Below are 12860 nucleotides of genomic sequence, written 5' to 3' on the forward strand. Positions count from 1 at the left end.
TGGAAGGAAAATATGCTGGACAAAGCGATGCTATACCTGTTTTATGTCTTGCTTTTATTGGGCTAGTTTATGTATGCTTCCTTCATCGTTGGTATGCGTGGTGTGTTTCGTTGGCTCTGGAGTACGGGATATCAGCCGACGATCGTGATGCATGCAGCAGGGTTCAGGCTGTACTCTAGAGATCTATACGGGATATGAACTTCTTTGCTATACTGCTGGTATATTGGTATCTTGATGCTGGCTATGCTGGTGGCAAGTGATGCGCATCTCTCTACGTCATGCGGCAGGCGCAGTCTTGGAAGCCTGGCTTTAACTAACTCAGCTTGCCACTACCCCTAACCCATGCCTAGCCCCCCTAAGCACGCCCAGCCCGCCTTAGCACACCCCTAGCCCATGCCTAACGACTGCCAGCCCACGCCTAACCCACGCCTAAGGACCGCCAAACCCATGCCTAAGGCCGCCTAAGGCTGTCAGATCCACGCCTAGCTTAAGCCTAAGACCCTAGCAAGTGCCATGGCAACGCCTCAACCTCCTAAGCGCTCGCCCCGACTTGTCGCCGGGATCTTGCACTATCACGACTCCATCCCGTCAAATCTCTTCTGCGACGGTCTTCTTCACCTTCATCTCGCTCACTGCGACGCTGATCTCGATGAGACCGACTCTCTGTCCGCCGTGAGCTGTGCCTGTGCCTGTGCCTGTTCCTGTCTGTCTCTCCTTTAACTCTACATACAAGCTTTCTCGCTTCCGCGGAACTTCCAACCGCCATCCAGCAAAAGTCGAACCTCAAAACATCGAACATCACATCGAACATCAACACAGCAACATCGACCGATATCTACAGTCCCTACAATAAGACCACCGTCACGGCGTCCCTAAACGCTCACGCACACCGGAGCTCACGCTCCGCCGCCACGCAATGTTCGATGAGTCCTCCACGCTGGGCCCCTTAATCGCTCGCTCTGGTGGCAGCCCCCTTGGAACTCCCGACTCGCGTCCACCGGCCTTCAAAGCAGTTGGAATCACTCTCGCCGTCTGCTCAGGCCTCTTCATCGGCATCTCCTTCGTCCTGAAGAAGGTCGGTCTTCTCAAGGCCAATGTCAAATACAACGAGGAAGCCGGCGAAGGCTATGGCTACCTCAAAAACGTCTACTGGTGGGGAGGCATGACGCTGATGATTCTCGGTGAACTCTGCAATTTCATCGCCTATGCCTTCGTCGATGCCATCCTCGTCACTCCCCTCGGCGCCCTCTCTGTCGTCGTCACCACCGTCCTCTCAGCCATCTTCCTGAAGGAACGACTTAGTTTCGTGGGCAAGGTCGGCTGCTTGAACTGTCTTATCGGGTCCGTCATTATCGCCATGAACGCGCCGACGCAGTCCTCGGTCGCCAATATCCAGGATATGCAGCGCTATGTGATTACTCCTGGCTTTCTCTCCTTTGCTGGTGTCATTGTGGTGGTTTCTGCCTTTCTCGCCATATGGGCTGGACCCCGGTACGGCAAGAAGAGCATGTTTGTCTACCTCACCATTTGCAGTCTCACGGGTGGTTTGAGTGTCGTTGCTACGCAGGGTCTGGGAGCTGCCATCATCGCCCAGATCATGGGTGTCTCGCAGTTTAAGGAATGGTTCCTCTGGGTGCTCTTGGTCTTTATCATTGTCACCCTGCTCACTGAGATTATATACCTGAACGTGAGTTTTCCAACTTAGAGGATAAATCTACAATATTCGATGCTAATTCCTTCTTAGAAAGCACTTAACCTCTTCAATGCCGCCCTTGTCACGCCTACCTACTACGTTATCTTTACCAGTGCTTGTATCATCACCTCTGCAGTGCTATTCCAGGGATTCAAGGGAACCGCCATCAGCATCACGACCGTCGTCATGGGCTTCCTCCAGATCTGTACCGGTGTCGTGCTTCTCCAACTCTCCAAATCCGCCAAGGACGTCCCAGATGCTGCTGTCTTCAAGGGTGACCTGGACCAGGTACGCGAGGTTGCAGAACAAGAACAGGGAGAGCTGGAACCGAAAGCAGACGCCATCAGAGGAACTGCTGCCATCATCCGCCGCATATCGACTCCTCGCCAAAAGATGGAGCAAGAAGAGATCAGGCGCTTCCACATGGATCAGAGACTCGACGAACTTGAGCCAGTCGGTGAAAATGAAGTTATCGAGTGGGACGGTCTTCGCAGACGACGAACAACTCTTGTCAATGGTGTACAGGCAACCAGCCCTCGTCGTAGGGTACAGCATCCTCCGCTAGGCATGTCCCGTTTCCCAGATTACACCGAACCTGAACGTTCTGAAGTCAGATCTCACGAGGGCGGCGAAGGCTCGTTCATTGGCAGTCTCCGCAAACGCGCTTCAACTGCTCTACACCCTTACTGGAGACCCAGCGGCACCATCTCCCCGCAGCCCATGGAGAAAGATGGCCGTCTCGACTCTCCCAGGTCCATGCCCGAACGGCCTTCCGAGTCCGACCCCTTCACTCGCCATGAGCTCCTCCAGGCATTCCAATATAACAAAGCCATCCGTCGTCCGCGAAGCGAGACGATCGACTCCGTGATTAATGAAAAGGGGAGAAAGGAAGAGAAATCGCCTCTCTTTGATAACGAGAAGGGCCAATCTGAAATCAGGGAGAATGCTGACTCAACCAGCCCTCCTCCGACGCCTCCTCCACATAGAGCCCATAGACAATTCTCCTTTAATGTCTTCCGTCGCAGTTCCTCCGCCGCTCCGCCAACCGAACGACTCACTACACCTACAAAAACGACCCACCTGCATCTCCCCAGCTTCATACCCCATCACAGCTCTCATGCCAGCAGCTCCAAGCGCATCACAGAGGAAGAAGCCCTCGGCCTCGCTGCGGGCGACAAGGGCAAAACCCGCTCCCCTTCACCAGCCGCGAATAAATCCCGCCCGGACAAAAACACAAGACACTCACACGTCGACTCCTCAGACTCCCTTCGCCACGTCCTCTCCGTCTCTTCTTCATCGGGAGGTGAATCATCCCACGTTCCATCACCGTCTTCCGAGTCTCAGTCCCAGTCCCAACAGCATCGCGGACAAAGTCCCGAGCGGCCGCTGACGGGGGTATCAGAGCAAGACAACCGCGAAACAGGGCCTTCTGACTCGACATGCTCGTTCCCCAAGTTTGACACTTCAAGCTTTCCCCTGTCGGCCGCGACCTCTTCCCCAGGGGAAGCTAGGAAGGGACGTAAAGAGCGCCGCGGGAACATTAGACAAAGCCATGACGGAGGCGGTCGTGACGGCTCTGGAGATGCAGGACAAGGTCCAAGCAAAAGATGAAATTGATGAAAAATGCATTGCGCTGCGTTCTGATTGCCATAACTCGCTGTTTAATATCTTTTTTCCCTTCCTTTTTTTTTTTTTGGCTCACGCTACAGTCGAGCATTTACCTTTACGACAAGCCATCGACTCTTGTCTACTGTTCCGCCTTTTGGAACTCCCTGACAGTCTACCTTGACTGTCCATTCACCCTTCTTCGACCCCCCGTTTGTCTTATTCGTTTATAACATACTTATCATGCAAAATGTACGGAGTATATAGGGAAAGCCATTAATACACGGCTTGGCATGGCCACTGGTTTTTGTTTCTTGTCATTTATGTTTATATTTTTTGTTGCTTGTCCATTATGGATTTGTTTTGCAGTTTTATAATGGATGCTTGCGCGCGCTTTTGCCGCTCTCCTTGCATTGGAGATATCGACAATACATTCTTGTTATCGTTTATCCTCGTTTGCTTTGATTTGATGCATGTCTTCTGTTCCTGGCTTACATTTGCATTTGCACTTGCGCTTGAACTTGAACTTGACGCTGTTTGTTTGATGCCTGGTAATGATGATAATGTCTTTGGGCGGCATGGTGATTTCGGTCGATATACATGACGGTACGGGCATGCATGTTAAATAGAAAAATTAAATCAATAAAACAAGGGGTATCAATAATAGAAATTCAAAGCCAAAGGATAAGGAGCATCGCCGTCCTCTCGAGATACAGCTACTTGACCGTAAAATCCAAAACACTCCTCTGTTTAGACGAGGCAAGATGTAAATTTGCAAACCGCGCTTCAGGCAGTCGGCATCCTGCCTTGATACTTTCCAACACCCTTAAAAAGAAAGTCAATAACCCCGAGTTCCCCTATATGCTAACGGTAAAGAAAAGTACTAACCACTCAACACCAACAAACTTAACCCCCATACCGCCAACACGACTTATCTCACGCTGTAGTTTTCCAGCCGCAAGGCCCCCTCCAGCACCACCATTGGAAATACCATCATCATTCCCCTTGACATTCCCGTTAGGACAGCCAAGAATAACATGTGTGACGCTCCGTCTTGCAAGGCCAATTGATATCTTCGCGCCATGGTCGATGAGGGTATTTTTCAGCTTATGATCTGATATTAGCGGCAAGGTGGAACCGTTGATGTATATTGTTAGATTAGCGAATATTCGTTTCTCCTTGTTAGTATCTTTGTCTCTATCATTGCTGTCGTTAGATGCGTGTATTGAGGTTGAGGTATTTGTTTCGTTGGCATCTATCAGTATCAGCATTTTAGCTATCATCGTCACGATCCTGAAGTGTCGACAGTTAACGGAGGAGAGAAATATCACTCACTCATGAGATCATCACGGTCAAAGGATATAGCCCCTTTACTTCTTTCCAAACTCATTATCGTGTCATCGTGGGTATCGTGCCGTTTGAATCCCTGCTCTTCCCTCGTCCTTAACCGCTTAGCTACCTCGTTATCCTTCTCGCTCTCTACCCGTCTCTTCTTCACACCTCCCATAAAGGACCTGATATCTCCATTCCCATCATTAAATCGACCGAGTTTCTTTCGTCCTGCTTTATCTGACAACACCCACTCCCCGGCCTCGGCCGCGGCTTTTGCATTGCCATCTCTCCCCTTGCCGTATTGTGCCGATAGTTTCTGGCTCCTTACTTTATTCCAGCCTGATGAGTTTGTTTGGTTCAGCTCAGCGCGCTGGTGGCCTGTTCCAACTGAGTTCCAGGCATCAAAGGTTTCGAGGGCGGCGGTAGACGGCGTGGTTAAAATCTGGCGTAGGGAGGGAGATATATTCGTATCTTTGCGGGCCATTTCAGACGAGGCGGGCCTCCTTTCCGTAATACTGACTCCCCTTTCTCTTCTCCTTCCAGCTCTCCTATCCTATCCCTATCCCACCAGATATCAAGCGCTATGTTGTTGTTTGCCCGAAACCAGCTTAGTTTATGCGGGAAGCCGGGATGACTTGCAGCTCACGTGTTCTAGCCGCGCTTCTACCTAAACGAACGAACTGCTACAAGGGAACATGTTCATGACATAAAAATGCAAATCTAACGACGGGAAAAGTAAATATATAATGAGAATTAAGATTTAAAGAATAGAATAATCTGGCTACCGCTACCCTTGTTGGATGAAGACCTTGGTTTAACATCAATCCCTAGGGCATACTCGTAGTTCCAAAATGTACCGACTAGAGAAGGATAGTGCAAAAGTAGGAAATTCGTGTCATATCAAGTCATTAGAAGCGAAAAAATAGGGAAATTTTTTGGGGAGATTTTGAGGATGAAGAAGATGTAAGATAAAAGGAAAGGAAAGATAAATACGGACATAGGGAAGGAGAGGGGGGAAAAAGTAGCATTTGTATAAAAAGATGACAACAGTATGGGAGAAGCGAAGAAGGAAAGAAGGTAAGGAAAAAAGAGGAGGGAAGATAACTGCTGTCAACTGTAAGGAATCACATCAAACACATCAGACCACATTCGGGTAGTAGGCAATCATTCAACTTTAGATACCGCAACGCAAGACATGACGCAGATAATCACTCAGAACCAAAGAAAAGGTAGATTTGCAGGCGAAAGTTGCAGACGAAAAGGGTCAGTTGAGGGTCAGGTTCAGGTCATTATAAAAACACATGTAACACGTCAGCTAAGAGCATAAAAGATCCCTGGATCGGGAGCAGGCGCGGTTCGAGAAGCAGGAGTTTCGGAGGTTCGTTTACTCCGCTCCTGACGACAGGACAAGACAGGCAAGGACCAACTGTAGAAACGAAAAAAAGCTCTCAAGAACTTCTAATGCAGGAAGAAAAAAGAAGAAGTAAATAGAAATAATCAAATGGTGAGGGGAAAGCAGAGGATGCCTCCCGATTCAACAAGTGTAGACGCAAAAACGTGAAAAAGACGATGATAACGGATCCCCGTCTCCCCGTGGTTCCGAGAAGGGGGAGAGTGGCGTATTCAATGCAAGAGGTTGTTGCCAATGGCGGTGGGTGATAAACTGACGTGTTCTCGATTTTGGATTGCTGACTGACGATGACGCTGACGTTGACCGGACTGGGTGGCTTAATTTGATATAAAAGAAGGGGCTGGCAAGGCAAAAAAAGGTGACATTTTTCTTGTTTCAAAACATGTAGCAGACATTGGTAACACTCGCTTTCGTTAAATGGGTCGTTATGAAGAAAAATCCAGACGCTGCGCTTTTTTTTATGGTTGATTCTCTTTTGGGCTCGTTAGTTCGTTGAAGTTTTAGGTCGTGGTCGTGGTCGTGTTCGTTGGCATGTCGAGTCATGTTGGAGAAAGGGATGGGGTAGACGGCTTTTGCGGTTCTTTTATATCAAGGTCCAGACAAGCATCAATTCGTCAACGTCCGTGTCAGGGTGGCAACAGATGGTCTAGTGTAGCGCGGGGGTACGAGCATAGTCGGATGGTCAGATACGTCGGGGGAAGTTGCCTGATTGTACGTTTTGCAGGCTGATGGACGCAGGCACGATGGGACCTGCGGTGGAGTCAACGAGTGTTTTCCTGCGCTTATGCTCGTAAACGGAGTCTTCACTGCGGCTCTCGGAGCGGGAGATGTGATCTGGCTCGTCATCGTCGCGGCCTCGCTTGCTTGATCCGTTCATGGAAGAAGAGTATCCAGGGGTACTCGCGGGAGCGGAGTAGGAGTCTGGATAGGTCGCGGTTCCAGCAGCGGTGGCAGAGGAGTTGCGGGTGTCGCTCATCACGCTGTAGACGCTGCTGGGCGCTCCGGTGCGAGGCGGGTAGGTTGATGCCCACGGGGCCGAGGAGCGTTTGTCCGTTCCGTTCTGGTGAGATGGAGCGGCCATCTCAGACGGGAGCGGAGGGTGCTCGCTTGGCATTGAGCCGACGGCCTGGTTGGACGGGTAGGCCGGGTACGAGTTGCGGTTGGAGTTGTATGCGCCGTGGGTGTCGTTGATGTATTCACCCTCGTGGCCCTGGTGCTGCTGCTCCGTGGACTCTGATTCCGCGGCGGTGGCGCCGGCTGGCCCATGATTCACCTGGCCGTTTCCCTGGCTGATAGACGATTGGTTAGTTCCCTTGCTATCCGACCGAGCGAACGGGGGGGGTTCGTTTCCGTTGCTGGCGGAGGAGGAGGATTGAGGGTGATGTGGGTGGGAGGGTAAGGGAGCGATCCCGTACCTGGACATGTTTTGCTGAGAGACAGGTTGCTGCGACGCATAGTGGGATTGCGTGGCGGGAGCGGAGGAGTAGTAGGCCTTGGAGTCGCTGTAGCCAGACTGGCTCTGGTACGCCTGGATGGCGGACATGTTTGCACCTGGCGGTGTCGTCGCCGGAGTGGTTGGCATCGACCGAGTGCCGTTCATTCCAGGCTCCAGGGGAAGCCCCTGGGAGCCCTGGACGCCGTTTGACATGTTCTGGCCGTTCCATTCGTAAGAACCAGCCTGGCTGGGCATGCCTACCAAGCTGGAGGCGCTGGTGGGAGGCGTGGGAAAGGTGTGGGCGCGGTCAAGCGGCGGACGGCCAGGAATGGGATGAGGAATCGTGGCGAGCGACGAGGGCTGCGACATGTGTGAAGTGGTCGGGTTCTGCATCGAGTGGTGATGGTGCAGCGGCGGAGGGTGTCCTCCAGGCCCAGGACGACCTAATGGCTGGGTGCTCTCGATGCGCCTGCGGTCAGAGGCCGAGATGATGGCATTGGAGCGGTTCTCGTTCACCGGATGATATAGCAGGCTCCCAATGGCGTGGACGAACAGAGGATACAGCTGCTCGGTGATCTTCTCCTTGTTTGCAAAGTCCAGAGCGCGCTCAAACGGTATCCTATGCATGTTAGCTGCTTATAGAGAGAGAGAGAGATACGGATAGATATACGTACCAGACGCCCTTGAGATGCATGGGCCCGATCTTGACTACATGGCGGATCTTCTCGCTCTTGAGGATGCCGTCTCTCCTGCCTCTCGTCATTCCGGCGACATTGAGCAGCTTTGTGCCGTTTATCATGTGGTTGTCTGTATCAACGTTAGACATGGAGACGACGAGAGGCTGCTGGACACGAACGAACCTTCTCTGCGAGCGACGCACACTCCCTTGGCCTCGACCTGGAAGCAAAGACTGCCTTCATCTTCCCAGAGCGTGGCCGTGACGCGAGGCTTGACGCCCGGCGGCGCTATCTGGCCGGTCGTGTCGAATGTTTGGGACGAGTAGGGTTGAACCTGGCCCGTGGAGTTTGGCACATAACCATGGGAGCTCGGGGCCGTTGAGTTTAACGCTAGAAAATTAGCACTCTGAACAGACCAAAGGAACAACGGATAAACATACGAGGGAGAGGGAGGATCTGGGTCGGCTGCCCGTTTAACGAGTTGGAGACGGGCTGGCTGTTTGGGGGCGAGGTGATGCCGTTCGAGTACCCGTACTGCGGATAGCTATGCGATGGAGGATAGGCCGCGGGACCTGGCTGCAGCAACGACGGCTGCTGGTACTGAGAGTAGTGCGAGATGTTCTCTGCGGGCGTTCCCTGCGTGTACGGCTGCGAGGAGGCCAAATGCGACGACTGCACATCCATATACGGCTGTGTCTGGTTCATGCTTCCTCCAGCACCGACACCGACACCGACACCCGCGCCGTCCGCAGCGATCGAGGGAGGGCTCTTACCCTCGCAGCTGGCCTGGGAGAAGCTCGACAGGCTCGTCACGGAGCTGGAGTCCTGCGAGACGGTGGTGGCGGCGACGGACGCTGGAGCAAAGGAGAGCGCTGGGAGCTTGTCGCCTGAGAACAGCGGCCGTTCTGTAGCGTGGTGATTATACCAGGGAAGGTCCACGGCGCTCCTGGTGTGAACCTGGGAAATCGACGGCAGCTCCAGCTTTTCAGACTGAAGGGATCCGGGGGGGCAAGGATGAAGCAACTGGCAGAGACTGTCAATTGCGCGACTCGTGTCGTCGTCTCGTCGTCTTGTCGTCTGTATGAAGGCACCCGAAAGCCAGGAAGAAGAACAAGGTCTAGCAGGTCGTGAACGTGAGGTCGTAACGTCGTAGTCGAGTCGAGCTAGAGTGAGGTCATGGACTCGTAGAGATGAGAGGCCATAGAAGAGAAGAAGAAAAGGAAGAGAAGAAGAGAAGAAGAAGGGAATAAGAGTGAAGATAGCAAGATGGACGTTCGAGGTGGAGATCACATTACTTGCTTGTTCGCTGCTTGCTTCTTCCGTATCTTTCGTACGGGCTAGTATCTTTTTGCAATTCTCTCTACGTATACTTACTCTTCTCTGTCTATACGATACTCTGTCTGTCTATATCTAGGGTATGTCTATGTCTACTCTGTCTGTCTGTCTGTCTACCTCCATATCTACTCTCTAGTCTACTCTCTTTCCTCTAGTCTGCTCTACCCTTCTACTCTACTACTCTATGTCTACATCACTTTAGCAGGTAATGACAACTCACTGGTCTGGTGATGGACAGGGTTATTGCTTTTTTCTTCTGGAAGACCTTACCTTACCAGTATCGGTATCAGTATCAGTATAAGTATCAGTATCAGTAGAGTATGGGTATGAGTTCAGTATCAGCCTCGGACAGCCGCCATGATATCTCGATCTACAGCGGCACATTCTTTGTCTGTCCGCCTCATCTCAGCCTGGACTGCGCTTATCCAGCGGTCCCCACGAGCGATCTCTCTGTACGGAGTATGTCTCTAGATGAAGCCCGAGGCTGGATACAAAGACTCCCAGCTGGTGGTTCCGCCGTACATCATGTATGTACGTTGCTCTCTCATGCACTGCAATGCAGGAAGAGAGAACGCTGGAAGGCCTTCTTTTCTCCCTTTCTTCTTTGCTTCTTCCGTGCCTTAACCTCGTCTTTATCTCTTTCATCCGTCCTGGGCAGTGATGGGCCTGTCAAAGAGACGGCGAGGCAGGATCTTCGTGCATCGGAATCTTAACTTGCTTCTTCAATTGGATAAGGCCCGGCCCGTCCTTTGGCCCATCGGGATTAATTAAATCGACACTTCTTTCAAACAGGTCGCCGCTTTGGCCGTGGACGTGGACGTGGCCGTGGATGTGGATGTGGATGTGGATGTGGTGGCCGTGGCCGTGGCCTGTTCGTAGTCCTCCGACAATAGCGCAGGAGCCAGGCAATAGTATCGTTGATTAATTGCTCCGTTAGTCAGGCCGCATGATAGCGAGGGAGATATACACCGGGTCCGAGCCAGTAGCATCTCCTTCGTTCTGCTTCTTCTTTCTCTTCTTCCTCCCTCCCTCCCCTGCATCGTGAAACTTCACCGCTGCACCGGCACGGAGACCACCCCCTTTTTGCTTCTGTATCCTCCATCGCTGTATCAGAGTCCTTGCTCGTTATTTTTAGCCCTGCTGAAGGTTTTCGCTATCCACGGCCCGCCCTACAGCGCATTACATAGCATAACATCTTAGGTTAAGGTACCTATTTGCATCCTTGGAACGCAGACCTGCAATCCACAGTCCAATCCACCGAACATCCACGGGTCGCATTAGCTCTCTGATTACATACGCATCGATCGCAGAGACCATATCGTAAGAGTAGGACGATATGATAATAGTATAGACTACCCGCTGCAGGACGACGGGGGCTAGCGAAGTATCTCCTCGAAGCGAGTCGTGAGTAAGTCAGGTCAGAGCGTGCCGGGCAGAGTTGAGTTCAGTGACACGACCGGCGGAGGAGAAATAACCTAGCATTGCATCCTTGCCGGACTCTGATTGCATGACATCGAGCATGTACGGAGTAACAGCTCAGTAATCGGGTGTATACTGGCATCGGCAGCAGAGCCCTCTCCGTACCGTATCAGGCGTGGCGTGAGGGCGGAGTTTAAGAAGCGACTGCAGGAACCTTCGTCGCTATTAGACCTGCGCCTTTGGCTCCTCACTATATCAAACTAGTTATCGCGATGTCGAATGTAGCATCCCAAACGAGGCATTCATCAGGGTCCTTGTATATCGTAAGCTTGCTAGTCGCTTAGCAAGGCCCTGCGTTTGTCCAGCCGGAGACAGAGCCGATATACCGTAACCAGCAGCCTGACCAGCGAATATATATTAATAATTTCAATCGTTACAAAGACGAAAAGTACGCCGTGCATCGTACATCCCTGGGTGGGAAAAATAGCGAAATAACCGGTCCCTCTCTCTCTTTCTCTCTTCTTCGTCGTGCGCCGCCTGCTGATCTGGAGAAGCGAAACGTACAGCCACGCCGCACACTCGCACTGTAAATGGCACGGGGGGTTATAGCTCGTCGATAGTATTCGTATTCTGCTTTCCCTGCTCCGTACCATACGGCCTTTACAGCAAGGTGGAAAGGAAAAAGAAAGGAAAGGAAAAGAAACACCGAACTCTGGATCTGATTTGCATTGCAGCCGGAAGGGAGGCCCCGCTGGTTGAAGGCGTCGCGGTTGGTTCCACCGGCAAACCAGCAGCATATCAGCAGCATCAGCAAGCAGCAGCAGCAGCAGCAAGCAAGCATTAACCAGCATCAGGCCAGCATCAACCAGCATCAGCAAGCAAGCATCAGGCCAGGCGGAGTATAGGCATCGGCATAAGCACTGACAGACTCGCTTCGTACCCCACGCTCGACCAGCACGAGGACCGAATATACATATATCCCAAGTATAACACAAGGAGCATACGTGCAGTAACTTTCGGGAGTGGGATCTCTCGCCCGGCTGCTGTCCTCCTGTCCTTCCTCCGTCCTGTTCAGTCCAGGTATGGGGGCCCCCTGGGCGAGACGGGAGGGATACGCAAGGATGTCAACCTTGTTCCCATACGCTGCTCTTTTTTTCTTTTCTTTTTCCAATCTTCTCACACGCTCGCCAAATTCTTTTTTATCCTTTTTTTTTATCCTTTTTTTTTGGTTTTCGTTTTTCCTTTGCGGAGAATTGCCTGCGTGGGCTTGCTGGCGGGCTCTTCCCACCGGCTGTACATATGTACTCCAGACTTCGGAGGTCAAAGCTGGCGGACAGGTGGAGAGAGAGACTGTGCACTGCGTTCAGAAGGGGGAGAAGAAGAAAAGAGAGAGAGAGCATGATGCCGAATGTTCCCCCCCCTACCTAGTGCCGCGGTAGTTGTACATGGACAGCGCATGCCATGCCCGTACGGAATCCGGAGTACAGTACACATGCTATAGTAGGCGAGCAGGCGCGAGTCCAGATCTTGAACGAACCACGGCCATCCACTCGCTCACTCTTCCCCCAGGCATCCTGCTACGTGGCGGGCTTTTCCTCAAAAAGGAAAGATAAAAAAGATAAAACCAAGCGGCCACCGTAAAGGAGAAAGCAGAAGAAAAAGCAAAGAGGGAAAAGTAACGAGCGAAGTGCGAACAGCCAGCGTGGAAATCACAATCCATCCACGATGCCTGTTCATGCTAGCTTATTAGTGTGTACTCCGTTAGTAACTATAGTAGGTTATTAATTAACTCATCCTGACCGTACCTACTTAGCATCTCAGCATTGGACTAGGGGAGGCCACTCCGCATGGCAAGAAACCTCCCACCGTCCGGTAGCCAGCCCATGAGGACATTTTCTTCATGGTTCGAAACTGGCATCAAACGACCTCGAGCCCGGTGTGCGCTGTAGATGT

General features: G+C 51.9%; 3 protein-coding genes across 3 annotated transcripts; 1 reads left to right on the top strand and 2 right to left on the bottom strand.

Annotated features, from left to right (window-relative positions):
• Positions 1-916: 916 nt before the first annotated feature.
• Positions 917-3304, top strand: GIQ15_00680 (uncharacterized protein; the record flags this gene model as incomplete). The annotated part of the gene is made up of 2 exons (XM_033548097.1): positions 917-1687; positions 1745-3304. The coding sequence occupies 2 exons, from the start codon at positions 917-919 to the stop codon at positions 3302-3304; spliced, it is 2331 nt and encodes a 776-aa protein (XP_033409048.1).
• A 710-nt stretch (positions 3305-4014) lies between these two features.
• GIQ15_00681 (uncharacterized protein) lies at positions 4015-5114 on the bottom strand (the record flags this gene model as incomplete). The annotated part of the gene is made up of 3 exons (XM_033548098.1): positions 4015-4123; positions 4187-4553; positions 4634-5114. 3 exons carry the CDS (start codon positions 5112-5114, stop codon positions 4015-4017), a joined length of 957 nt encoding a protein of 318 aa, XP_033409049.1.
• Positions 5115-6723: 1609 nt separating this feature from the next.
• On the bottom strand, positions 6724-9355 carry GIQ15_00682 (cell pattern formation-associated protein; the record flags this gene model as incomplete). Its single annotated transcript, XM_033548099.1, has 5 exons — positions 6724-8095; positions 8151-8283; positions 8337-8543; positions 8594-9270; positions 9336-9355. The coding sequence occupies 5 exons, from the start codon at positions 9353-9355 to the stop codon at positions 6724-6726; spliced, it is 2409 nt and encodes an 802-aa protein (XP_033409050.1).
• Positions 9356-12860: the final 3505 nt, after the last annotated feature.

The sequence above is a fragment of the Arthroderma uncinatum genome (assembly GCF_011692745.1).
Source record: "Arthroderma uncinatum strain CBS 119779 chromosome Unknown scaffold1, whole genome shotgun sequence".
Taxonomy (NCBI): domain Eukaryota; kingdom Fungi; phylum Ascomycota; class Eurotiomycetes; order Onygenales; family Arthrodermataceae; genus Arthroderma; species Arthroderma uncinatum.